Source organism: Pinus tabuliformis, chromosome 3_2 (genome assembly GCF_031772625.1).
Source record: "Pinus tabuliformis cultivar Carrire ecotype Pingquan chromosome 3_2, CPIR1, whole genome shotgun sequence".
NCBI lineage: Eukaryota > Viridiplantae > Streptophyta > Pinopsida > Pinales > Pinaceae > Pinus > Pinus tabuliformis.
In genome coordinates this window covers 351,658,320-351,684,093 of record NC_142302.1, presented here as the reverse complement: position 1 = coordinate 351,684,093, position 25,774 = coordinate 351,658,320, and the positions used below count along the sequence as shown (strand labels likewise).

Sequence of the window (25,774 nt, the reverse complement as noted above, 5' to 3'; positions counted from 1 at the left end):
ATGGAGATACCTGCCATCATATTCAGAAATTTAACTATCATTCAAACCCTAGCGACTAAACACGATACCTGTGTTTAAAATCACTCTTCATCAAGCTATCATCAATGGCTGAAAATAAATTTATGCAGAAAAATAAAACATCTTACAGCATTTCCAAAAGAGTAACACCAACAAGATATCAACTCCAAAGTCTTTCTTTATTGCACATAAAAAAGGGACTACAAAAGAGCTTTCTTTAGCACAGGACTCTAAGATCGAATGATCTCAAATGACCCCTAACACCCTATTTAAAGGAAAATTTCCCAATGGCTAGTACGAGTGATCTATGTCAAAGTGATCTCGACTGTCAATGAGGATCAAAATCTCTTTTAATCTCATCCATCAAAATTTCAAATGCATTTTAATATATTAAAAATTTGAAATTTTGCATTTATTTCCTCAAAACTTTGACTTATTATTATTTTATTATTTTCTTTTCTTTTATTATTATTATTATTATTATTATTTTTAAATTATTTTTTATTATTTTTATATTTTTTATTTTTTATTTTATTTTTTATTTTTTATTTTTTTATTTTTTTATTTTTTATTATTTTTATTGCACCCTCGAACTTAGCCTTTGGAAAAATCACCTAGGACCTAGGACTTATGAGGGGATAAAACATTTTCTAACCCTCAAGACAGTTTACATCATGATTTTTACATTTTTACATCTCAAAGAGGAAAAACCCATTTGACATAGACCTTCATAGACCACCCAGTTCTGTGACACATATAATCTAGCAGATCAAGCAATTTGTAATAACCTAACCAAATAGTTAGGATTATTTCCAAATTACTTTTACATAGACTCGACCTAGCACACTAGGATTCCCCTAAGATTCTAATGACAAAATCCATTCCGGCTTTGGGGTTAGGTTGAAGGAAAACTCTGCCGACCATAGGTTGGTGAGACAAAAAACCTTCCGGAACGTAGATCATCATTAGAAGATTAGGTTTACCTAGGCAAATACATACATGACACATATCTGCTACGATTATTTACAATTTACACATGCAAACGTTTACAAAATAACATGATCGGGCTGATGATGACAGTCGAATGGCACGGACACATTGATCAAGTGCTATCCCTTTTGCGGAAAAGGGGGTGTACTGCTATGGGTAGTTGACACGTAGTGGTCAACATCTGGCTCTACTTGGGGACACGTTGCTGCATTGTAGGCATGTGAGAATCCAGAATCTGCATCCACGCAACACACAAAAAAACATAAGTAGCGTCCATCCAAAAATCATCATATAACATTAAGCATAGGAAAGATATAAGCTCTTCATTTATTAACTAGTCTAACAACATGAAAAAACAAATCTAACTAAAACATTGAAATAAAAGGGCATAAGGATAGAAATACAATACAAAGATGCCCCATGGCATCAAATGCGTTCAATATAGTGCATACTGAGCATTTGCCTGCTTTCAGGCAAATCTGTCAGCTGCTTCTCGGATGTGCCATGTCCAATTCTGCATACGGTAGGACTTTTTCCTATCTGAAAATCAAGTTGCTCGCGACCATCTGATGCATCAAATCTTCTTCTCGTTCTCTTTCTTTTGCGTTTTTCCTTTGTGGCACGTTGTATCACTGATGACGTGGAACTTTCTGCTTCAAAGCTCTCAAATGAAGTATGTAAGATATGCGTGACATGTCTTTCTTCATTCTGCATCTGCCCTATCAAGGATGATGGATCAATCTCACAGGTGCCATGAGTTATAACTTGATCTTCTATGACTGGTGGATTAATCGTGTGAGCATCAACCTGATTATTAATTTCCCTTTTATCCAGGTCGCCTTCAATTAGCCATTTTTCAGTGGAACAAAGGACCTCATAATAAGATGGAGCTTGTTGCAACAGATAAGGAGGTGGTTTTTGATCTATTGACATTCCCTGGTTTCTTTCATCCGCTGACCGCTGTTGAAATTTTTGAACCTGTATTTCAATGGCATCCATCTGACTAGAGTGTTCAACCTTCATAGCAGTGATTTCCCTGGCATGGTCTTCTTCCATGGTCAATGACTTATCCTGAAGACATATTTGACTGGCTCCCATATCTTTTATTACTTTGTCGTCCTTTGCCTTTATGGTCATCTAGCAATGTTGCATAAAGTTTATCTCTTTCTTATGATTTGCTTGCAGGGTAGCCAACTGATTATTATAATCGAATCTCATGATGGTCATTTCATCATCCATAGTTGACAACTTGTTCTGAATAGCACTTATTTCTTCCTGAAAACTTGCTTCCCTGGCAGTCACTTGATTTGAATGATTGAGTTCCATGATCATCATATTTTCCTCTAAGCCTGATAACTTGCTTTGCATAAAATTAATTTCCCTGTCATGATTAGCTTTCATGGTCTCAATTTCCTTAGCATGCTGACTTTGCATGTCGGTTACGTGATCAGAGTGTTTAATTTTCATGATTTCCATCTCCTTATCACATTTTTCCAAGTGGGTGCATAAAGCTCTCACATCATTGGCGTAATTAGTTTGATTGATCTCCATATTTTTTACCAGCCACATTAGTTCTTCTATAATTTGCTTCTGATTTTCCTTTTCATTGTCGACACTGATTTTACAATTTGTCCCTGCTTTTCCACTATCATGGATTTGATCTGCAATGGTACAGGTGGATGGCACATTCTGATATGAAGAATTGTCTTGAAATCTTCCATCGACAGCTGGACCTTTCATAAGATTACTTTCATTCTTTTGCACAATTTTAAGGGCACAAGGCGAGCTATCTTGATAACCAGATCTATCTTTAAAAGCATTGACAATGTCTTGTAACGAAGTGAAAGAATCTTCAGGACAATTATTAAACCAATTCAAAGCATCACCCTCTAAAGAAAGGACAAATAGACGCATTTTGACATCTTCATGATCATACAAAGGAGATCTACAATATATGATCATTATACGAGTAAACTTGCATAAATGCTTTCTAACAGCGACTGAATCACCACTTGAGAACAAAGGTAATTTAGAAATGGCCACTTCCGGAACATCATGGAGAACATCAGTAAAATGACACGAGGTAAACGAATAATCCATGATGAAAAATGAGGGACCAAATGGATGATAGAAAGAGATCTCTACTCAAGAAAATCAAGAGATGAAAGAAGTGGAGTCGCCACTTGAACAATGCGTCTAATTCTAAGATCCAAAAAACAACAAACAATCAGATATGAGGGAGGCTTCTTGTCTGGGAAAAATAAAAGAAATGGAGTCGCCACCCAAACAAGAAACAAACTGAAGAGTAGGCGCTGATATGACGAAAGATAAGGTGATAAAAAGATCAAATGACACCAAAGAATGTTGGTTGTTTGACAGGCTAATGAATGGCGGAAAAGATGAGATGATGCCAAAAAATGTTGACCTTGTTGGCTCAAATGAAAAGATTCCAGATTCCAGATGAGAGACAAGAATGAGGATGAAATGTCGTTGAAACGCCAGGGACAGAAAAACTCTATCCCCGGCAACGGCGCCAAAAAATGTTGTCGTTGCTGGGCCAAATGAAAAGATGAGAAATGAATTGTCGTTGAAACGCTAGGGATAGAAAAATTCTATCCCCGGCAATGGCGCCAAAAAATGTCGCACAAATTTTCCAGGCAGCGTGACAACGGTCAGACCGGGGGCTATCACCCTGATCCCCAATCTCCCCGTTTAAGCCGTCTCCCTGAAGCAGGCTAAGGGGGGTAGACCCTATGGGAAAAAGAAAGACCAACTGGGAACCAGTTGGGTTGGGAGACACAGTGAGGGGAAACAAGCACTTGATAGATTTTAGAATTTGATTAGATCTTTAAATGCTTAAGACCAGTGCCTTATGGAGTTAATGAAAACCAAGTAATTAATTAGCTGCTACTGCTTATGAAGTAATTTAACAATTGCTTGAAAATATTTACAAAGTATCAAACATGTAATGAGCATTATATAATCCAAGCAATGATTAATTTTAAATATTCAATAGATGCGCAATGTTCTAGCAAATAAATTTCAAAAAATAAAATATTTCAAGAAACCACGAAATTTCAAATGCTAACCAGCTCACAAAATGATTCACCACTTTTCAGTAGCTAATCTTTAAATAAACATTTAAACGCATTTAACTATAACAAAGTGGAACATAGATACCACAAAAGACACCAAAGTGAATTTTCAATTTTTAGTTAATCTTTTCAAAAAAAATTAATTTTTATATACTTTTATATTTTTATATAATTTTAAGCTTAAAAATAAAACAAAACTAAAATCCTAATAAAATTAAAATCTAATATAAATTAAATATAACCTAAAGACTAACCTTTTTTAACTTTTTTATTTTTTTTTTAATTTTGATTTGAAAAGTTAAAATTAAGCTAAACTAAGATCAAACCAAAAAAAAAAAAACTAAAATCTTTTTTATGATTTTTTTATTATTTTTTTATTATTTTTTTTTTTTGGACCCTCGAACTTAGCCTTTGCAAAAATCACCAAGGACCTAGGACTTATGAGGGGATAAAACATTTTCTATCCCTCAAGACACTTTACATCATGATTTTTACATTTTTACATCTCAAGGGGCAAAAACCCATTTGACATAGACCCTCATAGACCACCCAGTTCTGTGACACAAATATAATCTAGCAAATCAAGCAATTTGTAATGACCTAACTAAATAGTTAAGATTATTTCCAAATTACTTTTACATAGACTCGACCTAGCACATTAGGATTCCCCTAAGATTCTAATAACAAAATCCATTCAGGGTTTGGGGTTAGGCTAAAGGAAAACTCTGTCGACCATAGGTCGGTGAGACAAAAGACCTTTCAAAACGTAAATCATCATTAGAAGATTAGGTTTACCTAGGCAAATACATACATGACACGGATCTGCTAAGATTATTTACAATTTACAAATGCAGACTGGGTTTACAAAATAACATGATCAGGCTGATGATGACAGTCGAATAGCACGGACATGTCGATCAAGCACTATCCCTTTTGCGGAAAAGGGGGTGTACTGCTATGGGTAGTTGACACGTAGTGGTCAACAAGCTCAATTGGTCAAAACACCAACTCATCCAAATATCCTAACAACCCATGATCTAGATTCTTTCTAGAATCATGACACATGGTTTTACATCAAAATACTCAAAATTTCTAATGTATACATACTAAAAGAGAGCAAAAGCAAAATTATCTTCAGAATTTCCATGACCCTTTCGGGTTTTTAAACAAAATGATATGCCTAGGGTTGATGCACTTGCATCAAAAATCATGGCAAGAAACAGATTGTATGCCATTATGCTTAATCTAGAGTGTGATGATTTGATTCTTCAAATATTCCAATCAGAGTTGCAGGAACCATCCCCCCTGGGTTCATGAGGCGGATTCGCGTCCCGGATGGATCAGTAGTAAATCCTTGGGCGGAACCGCAATTCCAAAAATCAGAACAACGGTTCCACCCTTTTTGTTTAGTTCCTGTACTTTCAGAACCGCAACGATTCCAAACTGCGGTTCAGTGGGCCCAAACCACATTTCTGCAGGCCCAAACCGCAACTCAAACACAGCTTTGTGAAGCATTTTCTCTTCTTTTTTTTTGGAATTTTCAAACCAACCATGATTCCCGAACACTCCCAAGGTACTCCCTAGATGCTCCCTAGATGCTCCCTAATGGTAATGTTAAATTCATAAAGTTAAAGTGAAACCCCCCTTTTACCTTTCATTTTCATCCTTTTACTTAAATTTTTAACATTACCATGAAATGACTCAAGATGTATGAGAGTGATTCCAACCTCATCAGATTTCACATGGAGAAAATAGAATTTCATCACCCATTCAAAATTCAACAGACTTAGCACCTTTCAAGATTTCAAGATCAATGGAATTGTGGCATTTCATTAGATTATATCATGTATGAGAGTATGTGATTGGCATTTAATCAAGAGCACCAAGCCCTATATGTACCCCAATGTTAATGGTGTTGATTGTTGAACTCCTTTGTCATGGCCTTAGCAAAAATGTACCCTTCACTAGAGTCAAAATCATTGATCATGCATGTTAAGCTTCTTCTACCATATTATAAGACTTGTATTAAGCAATTTAATCAAAATTGGGCAATTGTTGGCGAATATCCCTAGAGAATCGAAGTAGAGGCAAAGGCTAGACAAGAGGAGAGGAATCTAGATTCCAGATAGTTGACGCATCTATATGGTTGATGCTCGAATATTTAATCATTAATGTACAATGGGTGCCATTTCTTTCTTGATTTGTGTACAATATTCATGCTTTGATATATTCAGCAACTAATTTGGCACTCTGGATGTTTTTTTTAATATAAATGCAATGATATAACATATAATAGACGCTTCTAGGACACTTCGCTTCTGAGGACTTTTGGAAAATGACGCTTTTAATGCTTCGCTTCCAAAAAACGTCCATGATTCATCCTCGCTTCGTGCAACCTTGATTCCAATGCTTCTTTAACAACATCAGAGATCATCATCGAGACATTGTTAAAACTAGCATGCAAAATATTTTGACTTTAATTTCAGGTGAAGATGATGCCATTTGCAAGCAGCTGTGATCAAAGTTATTGGTTATTTGGAGGAAGGAGTAGATTGTTATGCCTGTTGCTCGTGAATTTTCAAAAATATTGGTTGAGCATAACCTAAAAAGGTTCAAAAAGAAGCTAACTAAAAAAGAACTAATGGGTTGCAGGACGCAAGATATTCCAACAAGGGTAAGGACCAAATAAGAAAGAAGCAAAATTGTCCATCATGTCAAGGAACGTGGACAACTGGTCACTTTGGTGGAAGAAAGGATCGATTGTAGCTAAATGGTGTTGAGGTCAAAGGAGCAGTGGTGACTATGGAGCGTGGAAACAATACCTTACTTCAAGAAGAGAACGTGTCAATTGATGAAGAACAGGTAGAAGAAGAAAGGGTTGGTGAAGCACATTCCTTGACATCTACAGATGCCATAACACAGGAGCACACAAAATTTGATGGGTGAGCCTCTTATGATGATCAAGTATGAAAAAACTTTCAGATTTGCAAAGACTTGAGGAGAGGTATAGTTCACATCAAAAGAATCATAAAACCCTCTTATGGAGAACTCATAGAAGGCTCAAACGATAGTATTGGACGAGACAGTTGAGCATTTAGCGATCAATGAAGTGCAAGCAGGCATGAAGATAGTCATCATGGCTACAAGGCTTTCAAATAATAGTCAACATGAACATACTTGGGAAGAGATTAAAAAAGACTTTTCAGCAATTAAGGAGAGAACGAGGGCACTAAAGGACACAATACTATAGCAAGACACTACACCTAAGACTTTGGAGTTAGAAGTTCTAAGATAGCTGCCAATCTTGTCAGTATTGAGCGACAGTTAGAGTTGCTAGTGGGGCAACAACAAAACTCCACTTCTGAGTTGTGGAGTAGTCCTCTTTAGCAATACATAGACAGGGCTTAAAGCGCTAGATGCCCATTTTTCAGCCCTCATACAAATGAAGGGACGACACATAAGGTTGGGATCAATGAGGAAGAAAGAACCCAATCTTGTAGGTAGTTTCTACAGGAGGACCAACTTATTGGGATACTGAAGCACAAGGCGGAAATTTTACATAGCAGCATCCCAATTGTAATCAGAGTAGCACAGCATCAACATGGTGGTCTTTTTCAAGGATTGATGATGGCTAGTGGGAGAGACATTCACTAGGAGATCATGAACTCCAGAGGTGTTATGGTTACAGCTAACATCCCCCATGACAAAGTCCCATGGCAATTAGACAAAAGGAGATTATGAGTTGGTACCCTAAGAAGTGGAGGATTTATGTAAGGACAATTCTAGCCAGGTTTATAGAGCAACAAGAAATTTTTGGGGGCAATAGACTCCCTATTTGGCAGTGGGATCCAGGTGGGTCATCCCATCACATGGCAGAGCTTGACTACCCTATTTGGCAGTGGGATCCAGGTGGAACCGTGGATCATCCCATCATATGGTAGGGATTGACCAAGCAGGAAAGCACAACTGGGAGAAGGAGGAGGTGTCATGGCAGAGACTCTTCCCGAGGTACTAACAACATACATTCTTTGTTTGGTGGATATCCCACTAGTTGAGGGGATACTCCAAGAACAGGCTTGCCAGTGAGTACTAGATGTTAGAGCTTCTACAAGCAATGGGTGGTTTGGAACATGCATGCAATAGCATGAGAGCTCAAATTCCTTATAGGAGATTTATAGTCTGCACTTATATCAGATTGGAGCAGTGAAAGCTTCGGGGAAGTACGAACAGGGAATTGTTAGCGGGTCTACCAATAGTTCATGGCAACAATTATAATTACAAAGAGGTTAGCTGAGTGCTCAGCTTATGCATTTCCTTACGATTCCGTGGGAGTATAGGGTTGCATCATATGACAGCCAACATAATGAAATTCAGATATCATCAGGCCAAGGGGGCAACAGACAACTTAGCATGGAAAATTGACCTCAAAGTTGCTCCAACGTTATTGAAAGACCAACAGCACCAGTTTTGCCTGAAGATATATCCTCAAGGAAACTGGGTGAAGCAGAGTGAGGAAGCTACTAGTCGATTGGAGTTGTTGTTAAGCAGTGGGCCTGGGACATGGAAGGGTGAACACTGTAGATTAAGCCAACAGGGAATGAGCTTCTAGAACAAGATGATTCATGGGGATAGTACCGTGTAGCAAACAAGACATAGAATTATCTTGTTTATCATTACATTAGCAGCCAGTATTTCAAGTGGGTGAGATATTTCCATCATTTAATCTCCTGATTATAACCTCAAGTTAGTCATACAGCAGCAAATGGGTCAACAAGAACCGATGGAGCATGTGATAGAATGCAGCAACAAGAAAGTCTTCTGGATGAGGATCTAGTTAGTACCTGGTGCCCACAGAACTTCACACTTGCCAATAGTTCATTATGGGGTGGCATGATAAGGCTTTTCACAAGAGGCCTTCCAATCGCAACTAAGGTCACAAAGCGTCATTGTATAATTCATCTTGAAGCATGCATAGACTATGCTATAGGGGGCAACCATGAGGAGCTAGCTCTTCACTTTTATCACAATTTTTTTTGGAACATGGCCTACATCCTTTAGATATGGCAAAAGGAGTGATTTGGAATTTAACAACATCGAGGTGATACAACAGAAATGCGCTGAAACCTTCCACATATTTATTTGGGATTCTGGTATTGGTGTTTGGATTACTTGGGGAAAAGCAATTTCAGGAAGGGATGATTGTAATGTCCCTTTTTCTGGATGATGGTAGGAGAGACCATCTCAATAGCCTAGCCAGTCTAATAGGCTACAAATTAAAATAAATTGTAGAACCTCAGAGGAGGAATTAATTAAAAGGGTGACTAAGGAAAAAGAATATTAAAAAGTCACTTTATTGAACGAAGAAAAGAGGTGGCCCATTGTATTTGAACAATCCATGGTATTGACCCATGGTATTCTGATAGCCATCGCAATAAAAGAAGGACAAGAGCGCATTCCCGGGACATGATTGGATGGTTGGACATTTGTTGAATTGATTTTGTGGGCTGACTGATCTTTGTGTGAGAGTTTGTAACCCTAAGAGTAGATCTACTTCAAGGGTGGATCTATCCTCCCTAGGGATCAATAACAGTTTTGGTGTTGCAACGATACACCCTACCTAGTCATTTGTAGGGATCACTCAGACTCCTCATTTGATTAATTTGTGGAATTTATTGTAGGAATAAGGAGGAACCACCCAGGTTTCTCACTTGATCGTAATTGAAGAATTTTGTTTTAGTGTTTTACTGAAGATTTGTGACGTTGTGGCAGCATTCATGGTAGTAGGTAGTTGAATAAGAGTATTAGTAGTTACAGTGAGAGGAATGCAGGTTATTTTCCAAGCAAGGAGGTGCAACTAATACCTAGGTCAAGTTATTGGAGAATTTATCATCATTTTCTTAAGATCGAATTAAGGAAGCCAAGCTCGAATTCCTAGAGATCGAATTCTTCCTTGCAAGATTCAAATCCCTTGGAGGTCAATTTATTGCTAAGGGAAATTTATTTTTGTGGTCAAGTTCTTGGCTAGGAAATCTATGGAGGCCAAATTTTTAATATTATTCGATGGGCAACTTATTTATTTTTAAAGGGACAAATTAATCCCTTAGAGGTCGAGGTTTTGGAAAACCAAATCTGTTTGGGCTGAGTTCATCTTCTTCTCTAGGTCGAATTGAACAGTGAGAAATTTGGGGAAGCTAATGCAGGTTGAAGTTTGAAGGTTGAATTGTGCCCTAGCCATGAATTAACAGGAGTTGAGTTGTTGAGCGAATTTATGGAGGACAATTCTCGGCAAGACGAGTTAATTTCAAAGAACAAGGTTTCATTCACATAGAAGTCCAACAATATTGTAGTCACGAAGTAAACCCTAGCGCGAGCAAGTTCTTACTGAAGACCAAATTGACAGGTTGAAGGACAAACTCTCTCTAGGTTGCATTGCATTAATTGTTAAGGTGCCAAATTATTTAACAAGAGTAGAGACTTCTCTTTGGAGTGTCGGAGTATTGCAAAGGGTAGAATTCTTGGTGGTCACTTGTACTCTCCTCCAAAGATCAAAACTATTAGCATACTCTCGGTTTTTTTCAAATAATAATCAAGTAATCTCTGGGTTTCACTTAATAAAATAATTGGTTGGTGCTTGAGGTAAATTTCCCAAGGTCTATTGAGTGCATTTTCATTGTCTACAAGGGTTTAATGATTATTTGAATGCTTACATGCCTCCACCATAACATATGTTTGAAGAAATGTTCATTGTTTTCATGCCAAGTATTTGTTAAAATGTGTCAAAGAATATTTTAGGAATTATTGGCATATGTTAGAAATGCGCATTACAGTGTCCCAAAAATCCACTGAAATTTATTTAAAGGGGCCATTACACAAATGGTTAAACATGACTTCATAATTCCATGACTCAATCATGACTGAGAGTAATTTTCATTTAGAAAATGTGTTGCTTCTTCCTTAGAAGTAATTGGCGAGATCTTTGGATCCCTCATTCTAGAAAATTTAAAGCATTATCGGTGTTTAACTCACTGTCCCACAAGTACATGTCCCCTAGGGTGGGGGGCACGCTCCCTGTTGCCCACCAAAAGTGGGTACCCCTAGGAGAGCGTCTCTCCTATTCATCTTCTTCCAATTGGCAACCAGCAACCACTGATAGCCACCTTCTAGCCGATGTGATATGCCCACTTTATCTCCACTCCCTATATCAATTGTATGTTTCCTCGCCCATCTGTCGAGAGCATATGTTAGAAGGTGGGAAGTATATCAGTTGTATGTTTCCTCGCCCATCTGTCGAGAGCATATGTTAGAAGGTGGGAAGTATATCAGTTGTATGTTTCCTCGCCCATCTGTCGAGAGCATATGTTAGAAGGTGGAAAGTCCAACCCAAAAGGTATGTTTTTCATGACGCAATCAGGTGCTTATGCTTGTTATTCATTTGGGCATTTTGGGCATGGATTATTGGGTAACTTGGAAGAAGGAATGGCTTTGATCGTGGTTTTGTTCCCTCACCTTAAATGGGGGGGGGGGGTTAATCCTCAATATTAGTCCCGTGGGATCTCTCCTATTAGCTTATGGCTTTAGGAAGGGCACTACTTGGGAAACCCTAATTTTGGTAGTGTGGTCCAGTTTTCCCAAACCACATTTTGCACTCCTCTCCACACATTACAAGCCTTATTTCACCATTCTCCTTCTCTGGTCCAAATGACCACTAGATCCACAGGCCATGGCAAACCCCCTCCCCTTGTCCACATATCTGGGTCGGGCCTAAAAACGTTGCTTTGGAGGTTGATGCAGCTAAAAGAAAGTTAAAAGTATATCATGGCCACAAACAAGAAACAAAAGAAAAAGGAGATCATAAAATGCAAAAGATGATCGAGACATTTAACATAGCGTGTGGGCAAAAGCCAAACATGAGCTCTACCCCTTATCATTATGGCCATCACCCTAGTGGCCCATGAGTGCCCCCACATCATTAAACAAACCGATACACGTCTTAACCCCTAGTGGGCAATGAACTACCCCACCTTAAGGGGTTAATAATTGCTTTACATCATTCACAGCATGATCTCACTCCCTGGAGCTTCAAGCAATAACACAAGAAAAACCAATTAAAAAGAAAAAGGTCAGTAAAGACAAGTGGAAAAGCAAAGGTTGGGCTAACTCACGTAACCACAATTGCTCCTTCCTCACATATGCATGCCCAATATGTGGACATCCCTAATCATTACTATCCTTATACCCATGGCATTTGGCCTTGAGACCCCTATGTCCCATCCATTTCATCATCATTCACATGCCACCTATTAATTAAAGGATGTACCAAGGACCCATCTTTCCCCTTAGGAGTTGGGAACACCTAATAGGATCATTTATTAACCACTCCTACCTAGGGAGGTAACACTATTACGAAATCAAAACCCCAAGTTTGGAAGGGAAGCCCCATATGAAGTCTCAAATTTCCCTTGACTAACAAGCTCGGTTCACCTAGATGCACTAATGAATTATTGTACCTGATGGTGAAGATGCAACACTGGACATTATGTGTGATTAGCACATAGTTTCATCATGGGTTGGGCAACTTAACTGGGGCCTAAGTCCACTAGAGGAGCATATGACACCCTCCAAGTGAAGCGTTGAGAGCCATGGGACTCCTGTTACTTGCATAGCATCATCATTCCACTCCATGGGCACCTACAGCACTAGAGAAGTCTGTGCTTTGCCCCACATTATTCATGAGATGATGCACTTGGACTAGTGTGCCCCCAGCCAGCTCAATAGTGCACCTATGGTTTGGCAAATGATTCGAGGCCTAGATGAGGTTTGTCTCATTCCCTAAGACATGGGAGGGCTAGCACCATTCTCCGAGCCCTTATTGATGGAGTAGATCTAGGCTATTTAATCACCAGGAGACCCATGAGACCCATTTTGTGCCCCAAACACAAAAGTGGGGTCCACATGATGATTTGCATGGTTATCTAGGGACCAATTTTTGGAGCCCTCTTGACTCAATTTGGCACCAAAGGAACTCAACGCATGCTTCCAAGAGGCCCACGCAGTGATGACATTAGCATTTTGTCCCTCTTGTGGGTTAATTTTTATAATTTCACATTGGCTATGTGGTTGGCTTGAAACCACTGTCATTTTTTGCCCTCCATCTGACAACTAAGAGGGGCTTTATGCTAAAACTAGACTTGATTGGACATGTATAAATATGAGAGACCTCATTTAGTCTCTCATCACCATCCCACTTGGAATTGGACCTCTTAAGAAAAACTTGCACTTGTTTCTTTTGACTATTGGAGATCTTTTGGATGCATTTCGATGTATGGGAGCTAGTTCGATTTTGTCTTTGGAGCTATTTCTTGGATATTGGATGGATATATTGCATGTCATCTTGTAAGTGCTTTATGTTGATGGATTTTTTCTCTTGAAATTGTTTAATGTATGGAATTGTTGCTTCTAGAATGTGCTAATTGTGCCCTAATTGTTGAAAATTAATTTTTGAAAAGGCTTTCTAGTTGAGTATTGCATATATTATTAATCGTATGACATGTAATGAATGTTCCTAGTGGAGGAATCCTTTAACTCTCCATCAAACTCCATTATCTCTTGAAGTAGGTAAATGCTTAAACTTGGTACCTAGGGCATCAATTTTAAGCCTCCTTAGAGACAATTTAGCTCATCTTGAGCCTCCTAAGACTCCATATGCCCAAAGGACAAGGCACTAATCCAAGTCCTTGGTGGTCAAACTTAATTCTTCTCCATAAATTCTCCTCTCTAAATTTTTGTCCTCTTAAGGTAGGACAGCTAGGCTAGGGCTTAGAGTAAATTGCATAGGAGAGGTTTTGTGGGATTCCAAGAGCCTAAACATCAAGCCTAGGGTTTTGACTACTTGACCTTAAAGTTTGGTGGGCATCCACTTAGATTTTGTCCATAAAATATCTCTCTAAGCGTTGCCCTAAGAGGGAAACCCTAGCTAGTTTTCCTCAACTTGGGGACTTCTTTGAGGGTTGTATGAACTTAGTACTTGGTGAAGTATATCGTAAGAAGCCCTTTCTCCCTATTTCCTTGATCTTGGCAGTACCCTCATCCACGCAAATTTACGAAACCCTAGCTTTTGTGCAATCCATTTATACGGCTCTTATAGGGAGTGAAGCACCTTTTGAAGCATTATATCATCACCTTGAGCATTCCTTGAGGGGTCATAATCCATCACATTGCACCTTAAGCCCTAGAATATCAATAAAGGTGATTATTATCCTATCGGGACTCCTCCCATCGGTGAAATTTTGTAAAGAGCAGGGGACCTTGGTTGTGGTGATAGTGCGCCATTGTCCCATTGTTAGCACTTAGTCTAACTCTTTGTCTTATAGGGTTTCCCTCTCCAAGGCCTGCTAGATTTTGTGGTAACACTCCCCATGTTTCCCATGCTCCCCGGGAAAGGAGGACACCTAGGGAAACATTTCCCCAAGTCCCCCTTTTGGGGAAACTCAGGGAAACATTTCCCCAGTGTGGGGAATTAGTTTCCCCAAAAGGGATGTTTGTGGGCATTCCCCACTAAATGTTGCATAAAACAATAATTTATGAGGGGGAAACCTAGTATTCAACTCTAGGGCCCTACTAATGCTCTATAATTAATGGTAAATTCTCAAAGTAAAAGTGCTTAAAATTTTCACATTACTATTAATTGTTTCAAGATGTTTGAGAGTGGTTCCCACTTCATTGGATTTCATATGGAGAAAGTACAATTTTAAATCCCACTCAAAATCTAGCACACTTAACAGTTTTCAAGATTTCACGAATGGGGGGATTGCAACATTCCCACTGGATTCTATCATATATGAGTGCATGGAACTAGCATTTAATGAAGAGCACTAACCCCTTTATGTACTTTGATGTTGGTAGCATTGATTGTTGAACTCCTCTATCATGGCCTTAGCAAAAATGTACCCATCACTCAAATAAAATATATATTTGACATGTTAAGCTTTTTCTATCTAATTTTAATGATTAGAGGGTGATATTGATGAGGAGGATCCCAATATAGTTACTTGTTGTGATGATATGTAAGTATTTGTTGTAGCTCGACTTTTTTGGACTATAGAGCCTATCTAGAGCCTCTTTGTTGATGTATTTTTGTTCAAATATGGATTGCAATCGAAGCTATTTAGGTTATATGCACCCTTACTAAATATCTATGAGGAACATTGCATATTTGTGTATAATGGTTTGGATTCATATGGATTCACATGAATATTTATGTCTTCTTTTTTTCAAAATTTGAATATTTATGTATTTTTTTGCTGACTAGTTCTTTTTTCCAGTTTCCGGTTTTGGGGTCAAGTGGTTCGATGACCAATCTAATCTTGATAGCATTGGTTCATTTTCAATTTTAACTTTTGAGTCTTGACTCTAGATACTGATGACCTCAAAATGAGTCTTTGACTCATCACTTTTGACTGTTTTTGAGTTTGAGTAATTTCAATTTACTATTCCAATCTTCACACTTTAGTATCTTCCATTTTGCTTAGTGCTAAATTGCTAATTATATTTTAGAATCATGAATGATCAATTTAAAATGGCATAGATTCTAGAATGATGAATGGTGAATTTAAATCAATGTAGATTCTAGAATGAAGATCAATTAATTTAAATCTATGTATATAATATTTTACTATTTCTGTTTCATTGAATCATTTATGATGTATGAATCAATGTATTTCATTATTGAATTTGAATTATACACACACACACACACCCTGATGTCCCCCTGTCCCCCTTGAATTTCCCTAAATCTTGTGGGTGCTCCCACACATCCCCCCTGTGTGTCTCCCCATTTCTGTGTCCCCCCTTCCTTGAAACTTGATGGAACATTGGTTTAACTAAGTTGCAGAGATCAAATAAGTTCTGGTTTGAACTTCTCTCTTTCCAATCGGATTATGACAAAGGATTCAGAGCTGGGAACAGTTCTGTAATCTCTGCGTTACTAGTTAATATAAACTCTGTTATATCAGTGGTAATTTAGAGCTTGTTCAAGGGTTGAGTAAGGGACCACTCAAAGGAAGGCAACTGATGAAACCCCTTCTTACTGTACAGTGTAGTATGATTTCATAGTTAGCAGTGTAGTGTGATTTCATTTCTTCATCCTGATTACTGAAAGATACTGTTGTGAACACTGTTCAACTTCAGCCGTTGAATGAACAGGTAGTAGTTAGGATCATTACCTTCACCATGTTTTCTAGTTATTGAATGAATTTGTTTGCGATTAATTTCTCATGTCTGAAGATCATTTTTTCATAGATGCATCTTAGGCTAAGAGAATTTAGAACTCTTGAACATTATATTTCTCAGTGGCCTAATCCCTGTAGTTTGCATGTATAATTTAAGATACCTCTGAAGTTTATACAATCCGGGATTGATAATAAAAATTAGTTCATATAGTTCAACACTTTATTCTTGTAATTTTGTAGCCCATCACGTATTCCTCATGAAAGGTGCCTAGGAAATCATCAAAATTATTGCTATGCAAGGTTAACCTGGTAGGCAAGTTGGGCAGCAGTCAGGGATTTTAGATCCAAAGAAGCTTCAAGGTACTCAGGTATTCACTATTGTGCACATCTGCGTGTGTGTATGTGAGTGATCACACGCCTACCACTTTTCACAACATTCTCACAATGAAAAAAGCACGGTATAGTTCATCAATCTGAGCACAATGATAAATCTAAGCTTCAAATGCAAAAGATGACCTGTACCTTGTGCCAAGGGTGAGCCTTTATCTGAGGGAATTTGAATTCAGTATAATTAGGATTCATGCATTTTATTTCCTCCCTGGTAGGTGTTCCCAAAACCTGTAAGAGAAGTCTTAATGAAAATCAGTAGAGCAACACTCGCATAAATGATTTGCCACAGGAGCTTTAGCACGTATCAACAGCAAAAGAAATTACCTTGATGATTTCAACAAGTTGGTCCACACCACTTTCTCCCGGGAACAAAGGCTGTATGACAGAGAAATAGAAAGAAATATAAGGTTATGTAATAGATAGACTTAAACCAAATTTAATGACAAACCATCAGAGTGAAATAAACAGAGTATACTATTTCCTACCAACCTGTCCGAGAAGTAGCTCAGCCATCACGCAACCTGTTGACCACATATCTATTGCAGTTGTATATTCAGTAGCACCAAATATAAGCTCAGGAGCTCGATAATATCTGGAGCATATGTATGAAATGTTTGGCTCCCCTTTAACCTGATACATAGAACCACGCTAAAGATAAAGCAAGGTGCAGATAACCAACACAAGAAAGACCTGTCCCTTTATATGAGTATGCACAATATCGCAGGCAGTAAGCTTAATAAGAAAGAGCTTTACACATGAAGCAATTTATCCAACTGAATGAATAGAAAACGCACCAGTACTTTTGCACTGCCGAAATCACAAAGCTTTAACTGATGTGTGTGAGGATTCACCTGAAAACCAGAAAAAACATTAGGATATTAAGGAAGGGAAATCTTTGATTGCTTCAGTACAAGCAATACTGAAAAAGAGTAACTGTAAAGTATTGTAATAATTGCACACTATGTTTGGTCCCATTCAACAATCCCAATATCTATACCCAACTTTGGATAGAATTCTGAGAATGTATAGAAGTCCAAGTTAAAAAACAAAGATTCTTTCTAATCATGTGTTTATGATACTTTCTTTCCTACCAAAAAAAAAAACATCAAAGAAAGAAGTATCTTTTAGATGCTGGTGAATAGAAATTTACCCTAAAACCACAGGCAATAATAACACAAGATGCACGAGCTTACTCTTCCTAATGTTATTTCTAATGTGACTCATTTTATTTGTAGATTTTCTTACCACAAACATACAAGCACTGTATGTACCTTTACTTCCCTTAGCTAATTTGGATGGTCATATTAGTCTAAATCGCCATATACTTTTATGACTTCTGCACTTAAGTTCATTTTTCACCTGTGGATTACTTCCAATGAGAGTATTTGTTGCAATGTTACAATGGTTTTGAATTACATAATTCTCGTGCCATTGATCTAGAAAATTCTTCAACAAATATTGAACATACTTTACAAGCTTGAAAAAATCTAAAAAATGATAACAGAAACATCAGCTCAAAATTTTTGCTAGCGAACCAAAGGACAAACAAAGAGAGGAACTGTTACCAACACAAAAGTGGGTAACCCTCTAGGAGAAAACAATTCTCCTACTTTGGATAGCCAAGTAGCTAGCAGCCCTACATTGCTCAATATACGATGATATGACATATTCCTCTGTCATTTGCACCAGTCAGACACCTCTCGCCATCTGGCATTCTTCTTGAAGGAAGGTGGGTGACCATTCAGCAGTTACTTTAACCATTTTGCAATCATATGCATTTACTTAATGTTTTGGGCATTCTAATATGAATTAAGGGGTGATCTAGATGATTGACTGATCTTAACTGTAAATTCTAATATGAATTAAGGGGTGATCTAGATGATTGACTGATCTTAACTGTAAATTTGTTCTCTCACCTTACCAGGGAGGTTAATTTTTGGCCCTAGTCCTGTGGGACCTCCCTTGAGGCCTTAGGGTTATAGGAGGGGCACTACATGGGAAACTTGGAATGAAGTAGCATGTCCATAGCTTTTCCATACTTACCACTCTCCACCATTCCCCTTATTTCATATCCATCCTTTGGGTTTGTTGTCATTGGTTCATTGGGATTGGCACCCTCATATCCTCATCCTTGAATCTGGAGCAGAAACTTTTCCCTAGATGTTGATGCAACTAAAATAAAGGTAAAGCGTAAGATGGTCACAATGAAAGAAGAGGAAAAAGTAAAATGCAAAAGATGGTTGGGACACATTAGCCATCAGTCGGTTCCTAAGCACTTGATGCTCCATCACATAATAACGGAACCCTTGTATGTGTGAAATTTCCTTAATTGTGGTATCCGGAAATTTAATCTTCTATCTACTGGAGATTATTTGTCTTCAAAAAATTAATTCAGCAAATAATGATTAATTCACTATTGCAATCTTCACAAATAAATACAGGAACTAAGAAAATAATGCACATACATGAAATTTTGACACCGATATTTTTGGACAAATGTCCCTAGAAAAACCCCAATGTGGGAAAAACCAATTTTGCAGATGAGGGTTTATATTCTTATTAAATCTTCAATGAAATTGAGAAATACAACAATCGTTTTCCTCTCACTAGCAAAGCTCCAACATACAATTTTTTCTGCTGGTAAATCAATCTAGAAATCCAAGTTTCCTTTGCAAAATAAACTCAGCCTCCTACCTGCAACTCGCACTCCTACCTGAAACTTGCACTGGCAACTGGAAATGCGCACGACCCAACTGAAACTCGCACTACCACTGGAAAATCATTCCTGCAATGCCTTCTTCTGCCTGCAACTCGACTAAACAATTCGTACTTCCTCTGGCACCAGCCTTTGGCAACTAGAAATCGATTTGTTTCCCTCTACAAAATAATTCAACCTCCCTTCCTGACACTGGAATGTTGGAATCACTGTGGAGAATTTCTCTGAAAAATCTCTCTGTTGAAACCCTGTTGTTGGTGTCTCCCTTTGCGCCCTTGCTCTCACTGCAAATCGCACCATTCAGTGTCTTTGTTGTGTTCTCCAAAGCCCCATCAACTTCCTCTTATAATGCCTCATTGAGCAACCAACGGCCACAATCTAATCACAATCGATGGCTAAGATCATCTTCACCCTGTCAAGTAACTTTTTCGAAACTCTCTAGATCAAAATCGATTTTCCTCAATTCATCTAATTTAATTAACCAGTTTTCCAAAGTTAAACTTGGGAAAATAATTAATAATTGGCTAATTAATCTAATTAAGGCTTTTCTTGCAAAACCTTTTCTGGGTATTGGAGAAAATGTGTTCCTTAGCCTCATAGACACTATAGAGACTAGAACACCTATCTATTGCTACCAAAAACTAACACTCCCTCTTAGCGAGGAAGGTATTCTCCACTACTCCCTTCTTATTCCTGAAGTAGACAAACTTTGCCTTACCCAAGGCCTTCGTGAGAAAATCTGCAATCTGTTGATCTGTGGGAACATGCTATAGTCGAACTAATCCACGTACACAATCTCTGATGAAGTGGTATTTGATGTCGATATGCTTCGACCTATCATGAAAGATTGGATTCTCAGAGAGCCTGATGCAACTCTGATTATCATAGTAGATACTAGTTGAACCCAACCTCTGACCAAACAAACCCACTGGCAACTTCTGAAGCCAATAGCTTCACATGTGGCCATGATTGCTACCATGTATTTTGCCTCTGCAAAACTCAGTTCCATGGACTTCTGCTTCCTATTGCACCAAGAGACAACCCTTGATCCAATACTGAAGCAACACCCTAAGGTGCTTTTTCAATCCACTGAATTATCTGCCCAGTCAGCATCTATATATCCACACAAACTGACACCATTACCTCAAGCATATCTCAATCCATACTCGAATGTGCCTCATAGATAGCTCAATATGTGTCTCGTTGTTGTCCATTTTACTCTCTTCGACTCCACCATGAACTGACTGAGAGTGTTGACTACAAAACAAATGTCTGGCCTTGTGTTGACCAGATACATATGAGATCCGATGAGCTGCCTATATAAGGTTGGGTCCCCATATGCGTCCTATGATGCGTCTATCTTCCTCTAGTTGGTAATCATTGGCGTGGACATGGTTCTACAGTCCTGCATCTTGAACCTCTTCAAGATATCCATAGTATACCTCCCTTTCCCAAGGAAGATATCCTCGTTCATCTGCCATAACTTCAGTCCTAGGAAGTAATGCATGAATCCCAAATCCTTCATCTCGAACTTGGCTTCCAAGCCCCTCTTGTAGTCCTCTATGAGCCTTGATGACCCTGTCAAGAATAGATCATCCACATACAAAACTTGGATGAGTAGCTCACCTCCTACCATCAAATAGTAGAGGTTGGAATCTGTTTCTCTCTTAACGAAGCCCATCTGCTGCAAGTACTTGTTTATCCGACGATACCATGCTCTGGGAACTTGTTTGAGCCTATATAGTGCCCTCTTAAGTCTGCACACATGCACTCCTCTCTCATGCATCTCAAAACCTTATGGTTGTTTGATGTACAGCTCCTCCGCTATCACCTCGTTCAAGAAAGTTGTCTTGGCATCCATCTAGTGAATCAGCCATCCCATTTGTGCTACTAGAGATATCACGACCCTGACGGAAGTGTATCTGGCCACTAGTGTGAAGGTATCCTCATAATCTATGCCTTCCTTCTGTGCATACCCCTTGGCCACGAACCTAGCCTTATACTTCTCCACCCTACCATCTGTAGCATACTTGATCTTATAGATCCATCGAGAACCTACAACTGACCTATCCACACGTCTAGGCACGACCTCCCATACATCATTTGATGGAGTTGTACTCCTCCACCATGGCATCTTGCCACACCTGATGTTGTGCAACTTCCTCATAGCTAGAAGCTTCTCTGTCGACGACTTCTATCACCAACGGTTTGTACCTATATGGTTGTCTATGCTCTCTAGTGCTCACTCTAGCAGCTCCCATGAACTCTTGCACATCTCTCAACGTCTGAAGCACCTTGTTGTTCCTTCTCATGCTAGTGGTGGTTGGAGCCTCTAGCTCCTCATCCTACCCCTACTGCTCCATCTATTATGAATTCGCAAGACCTCCTGCACCTGAGCTAGTGCTTGTGCTAGTAATTGTACTAGTACTTTGTTGTCCCTGTGGTTGTCCCTACAGTTGTTGCTCAACCCTCGGAGCTTTTGTTGGCCAACTCTAATCATCTATTGGCAACTCGTGAGATCCCTGAAGGCTTTCTCCTCCTGGAACTTCACGTCCTATCTCACGATGATCCCCCTACTACCAGGAAAATAGATCCTGTATGCCTTGGATGTTTCGTTGTAGCCAACAAAATAGCCCTTCTCTATAGTTTGATCCAATTTGGTGCGTTTATCATCTGGCACATGACAGTATGCTACGCTGCCAAAGATCCTGAAGTGCTCGACTTTTGGCTTCTTCCCTGTGAAGACCTCCTCTGGTGTTATCTTCCCCAACGCTCTGTGAGGAACCCTATTCTGTATGTACACTATTGTGCTACATGCCTCTGCCCATATAAACTTAGGCATATCCTAGTCATATAACATAGTCTTTGCTGCTCCAACAATCATTCTATTCTTCCGTTCTGCAACCCCATTATGTTGTGGGTTGTACGGAGTTGTCCACTCTCTCTCGATGCCCTCCTTCGCATAGAACCCTGTGAAGGCTTTATCTGTGTACTCGCCTCCATTATCTGTATGAAGCACCTTGATAACTTTTCTTGTCATATTCTCCACAACAGACTTAAACTCTTGGACCTGACTGAAGACCTCGTCCTTCGTCTTCAAAAAATAGATTTGGGTCTTCCTGGAGTAGTCATCAATGAAGGTCACGAAATACTTGTAACCCTGAGAGATCTGGTAGACAACAAGCCACAAATATCTGAGTGTACTAACTGAAGGACACCACTTGCTCTACTATCACTCCTTGGGAACGCTACCTTTGTGAACTTCCCAAGTACACACCCTATGCACATGTCATAGTGTTTCGTGCTCAATTCCCGAACCCCAGTTAGTCTCGCTGAGCAATTTCAGTGCCCCATGATGCAAGTGTCCCATCCTCCTATGCCACAACTCTTCCAAGTCTTCACCACTGCTACTATTGTTGCTAATCAGTGCCTTTGGAGAATCGAACTGTAACTTGTACAACTTGTTGCTTCGAACCCCAATCTATTTGAACTTTGACCTTCTTCTAACTCTTGGTGTTTGATGTACCCCTTCTGCCCCAAAAAGTAGACATCGTACTCCTTATCATGTAGTGTAGAAACTGAAATCAGGTTCATTCATAGACCTAGCACATGCAGCACATTTGTAACACCAGTGTTCTTGCCTGACTCCCTCTAAATGTTGATGGTGCCTCCCCCAACTGGAGTACACTTCGTCTTGTTTCCCATCTATATCTAGAAGTCCATCTCCTCTTCCCTGTAACTGGAGAAATAGTCTCTAATCCCTATCATATGTGTTGACGCTCCATTGTCTATATACTAGACTCTAGTGGACGTGGAGCTAGATAGGCATGCTACGAGAGCAAATTAATCTTCTAAGAAGACAAATCCTCAGTGTCCGTTTAAGTTGTTGTCTACTTCCCCTTCTTTTCCTTCTTCCAGTTAGGACATTGGCTAACATAGTGACCATGCTTACCGCAACCAAAACATTTGACCTTACTTAAGTCCTCCTTCTTGTCTCCTTTTGAGCCTTGTCCCTTACTGGAACCCTTCTTCACCTTCCCTTTTCCTGCTAAGGTGACATTTTCTTGCTCCACCTTCGGTGATTTGCCACTGCTGCTACTGGTGCCATTGACCATGTTCAGCCTAAGCTCCCCCTGAGTGAAGTCACTCCATAGGAAATCCTATCCTGGAAGTGTGTCTCGCCCAGAAATCACTTGAATGAACATCTCCATTCCTTGGAAAATCCATTGAGTGTTCTGCGCACTAGCTCATCGTCATTTGGCTTGTCTCCTACTACAGCCAATTCATCTCTGGAAAGTCGAACCTTGGTGAAATAAGAAGTCATGTCCTCACCCTTATGCTACTTGATGGTCCTCAACTTCTCTTTGAGAAACATCTTCTTGCTCTGTAAAGGACTATGGTACAGGTTGACAATCGTGTCCCACATCAACTTTGTTGTGTCCATCTTTGTGATATGCAGAACTATATGGTCCTTGACACCATCAATGATAATCCTATTTGCTTTGGCATTCTCCATTTTATAGGTGGTCAATTGTTGTGGATCGGTCGGTACAGCAAGCACATTCTCCGCAAACTCCCTCAATCCATACTCATCCAAAAGGAATGACATCTTAGCTTTCCAAACTCCAAAGTTAGAGGCTCCATCCAACCTCTCCTGATCTCTCAAACCAGCTGCGGACATCTTTGGAAAATATGGAAATGTAGTGAACTCAAATAGATTGGAGAATAACTGAAGAAATCGAACTGGGTTAAAACCCTTGACTTTCTCTTCATGTGCCTTGTGTTGATTTACTCCTACAAACCCTCTATGCTTAGATCTATTCTGATACCATGTGAAATTTCCTTAATTGCAGTAACTAGAAATTTAATCTTCTATCTACTAGAGATTATTTGTCTTCAGAAAATTAATTCAGCAGATAACAATTAATTCACTACTGCAATCTTCACAAATAAAGACAGGAACTGATAAAATAATGCACACACATAAAATTTTGACACATGTATTTCTGGACAGATGTCCTTGGAAAAACCCCAATGTGGGGAAAACCATTTCTGTAAATGAGGGTTTATATTATTATTAAATCTTCAGTGAAATTGAGAAATACAACAATTGCTTGCCTCTCACTGGCAAAGCTCCGACATACAATTTTCTCCACTAGCAAATCAATCTGGAAATCCAAGTTTCCTCTACAAAATAAGCTCAGCCTCCTCAGTGCAATTTGCACCCCTGCCTACAACTCGCACTCGCAATTGGAAATGTGTACGACCCAATCGAAACTCACACTACCACTGGAAAATCGTTTCTGCAACGCCTTTTTCCGCCTGCAACTCCACTGAACAACTCGCACTTCTTCTGGCACCCATCTCCAGCAACTGGAAATTGATTTGTTGCCCAGAGTTGTGCACTGACCAACTCACACTAACTAGTACAACCTCTCTACAAAATAATTCGGCCTCCCTTCGTGACACTAGAATGCTCAAATCACTGTGGAAAATTTCTCCATAAATTCTCTCCTCAATCTCTCTGTTGAGACCCTGCCACTGGTGTCTCCCTTTGTGCCCTCGCTCGCACTGCAAATTGTACCATTGAGTGTCTTTGTTGTCTTCTCCAGAGCCCCATCAACTTACTCTTCTAATCTCTTGTTGAGTAACCAACGGCCACGATCTAATCACAATCGATGGCTAAGATCATCTTGACCCTATCAAGTGACTTTTCTGGAAGTCTCTAGAGCAAAATCGATTTGCCTCAATTAATATGATTTAATTAACTAGTTTTCCTAAGTTAAACTTGGGAAAATAATTAATAATTGGTCAATTAATCTAATTAAGGCTTTTCTTGCGAAACATTCTCTGGGTATTGGAGAAAATGTATTCCTTAGCCTCATAAACACCATAGAGTCTAGAACACTTGTCTGTTGCTACCAAAAACTAGTAGTATATCCCAACCCTAATGAGCAAGAAAATGACCCATCATTAAAGGGTAAATAAATGTTATATCATTCAAAGCAAGCTTGGACACCAGAGTTATGCTCCCTGCCAAAGTATTATCAAAAAGAAGTAAAAGGCACACCAGAGGGGTGGAAAAAGAAGGGTTGAGGAAAGGGTAACTCATGCCTCCATAATTGCTCCCTCCATATATCTATATACTCAAGGCGATGGACGACCATCAGCAGGTCCCATGACCATGGCGCCTAGCCATGAAGCATTTCCCCTCTGTTGCCACATTATCGAAACACCTATGGTTGAAGGGTTGACCTAGGACACGACACCTTCCCTTAGAAGCTAGAAGCAACTACTAGGGTTAACCACCTAGCCATCAATAACACAGGTTGGGAACA

General features: G+C 39.2%; 1 protein-coding gene across 4 annotated transcripts in view; it reads right to left on the bottom strand.

Moving 5' to 3' along the window:
- LOC149180914 (shaggy-related protein kinase kappa-like) overlaps positions 1 to 25,774 on the bottom strand; it is a 228,951-nt gene that overhangs the window by 53,697 nt on the left and 149,480 nt on the right. For all 4 annotated transcript variants that reach the window (XM_089416387.1, XM_089416388.1, XM_089416385.1 and 1 more), the window contains exons 7-10: positions 17,515 to 17,571; positions 17,210 to 17,350; positions 17,045 to 17,095; positions 16,853 to 16,948 (exon numbers count right to left, since the gene is read on the bottom strand). In XM_089416387.1, coding sequence (XP_089272513.1) covers positions 16,853 to 16,948; positions 17,045 to 17,095; positions 17,210 to 17,350; positions 17,515 to 17,571 — 345 coding nt within the window. The remainder of the gene's footprint in view (positions 1 to 16,852; positions 16,949 to 17,044; positions 17,096 to 17,209; positions 17,351 to 17,514; positions 17,572 to 25,774) is intronic.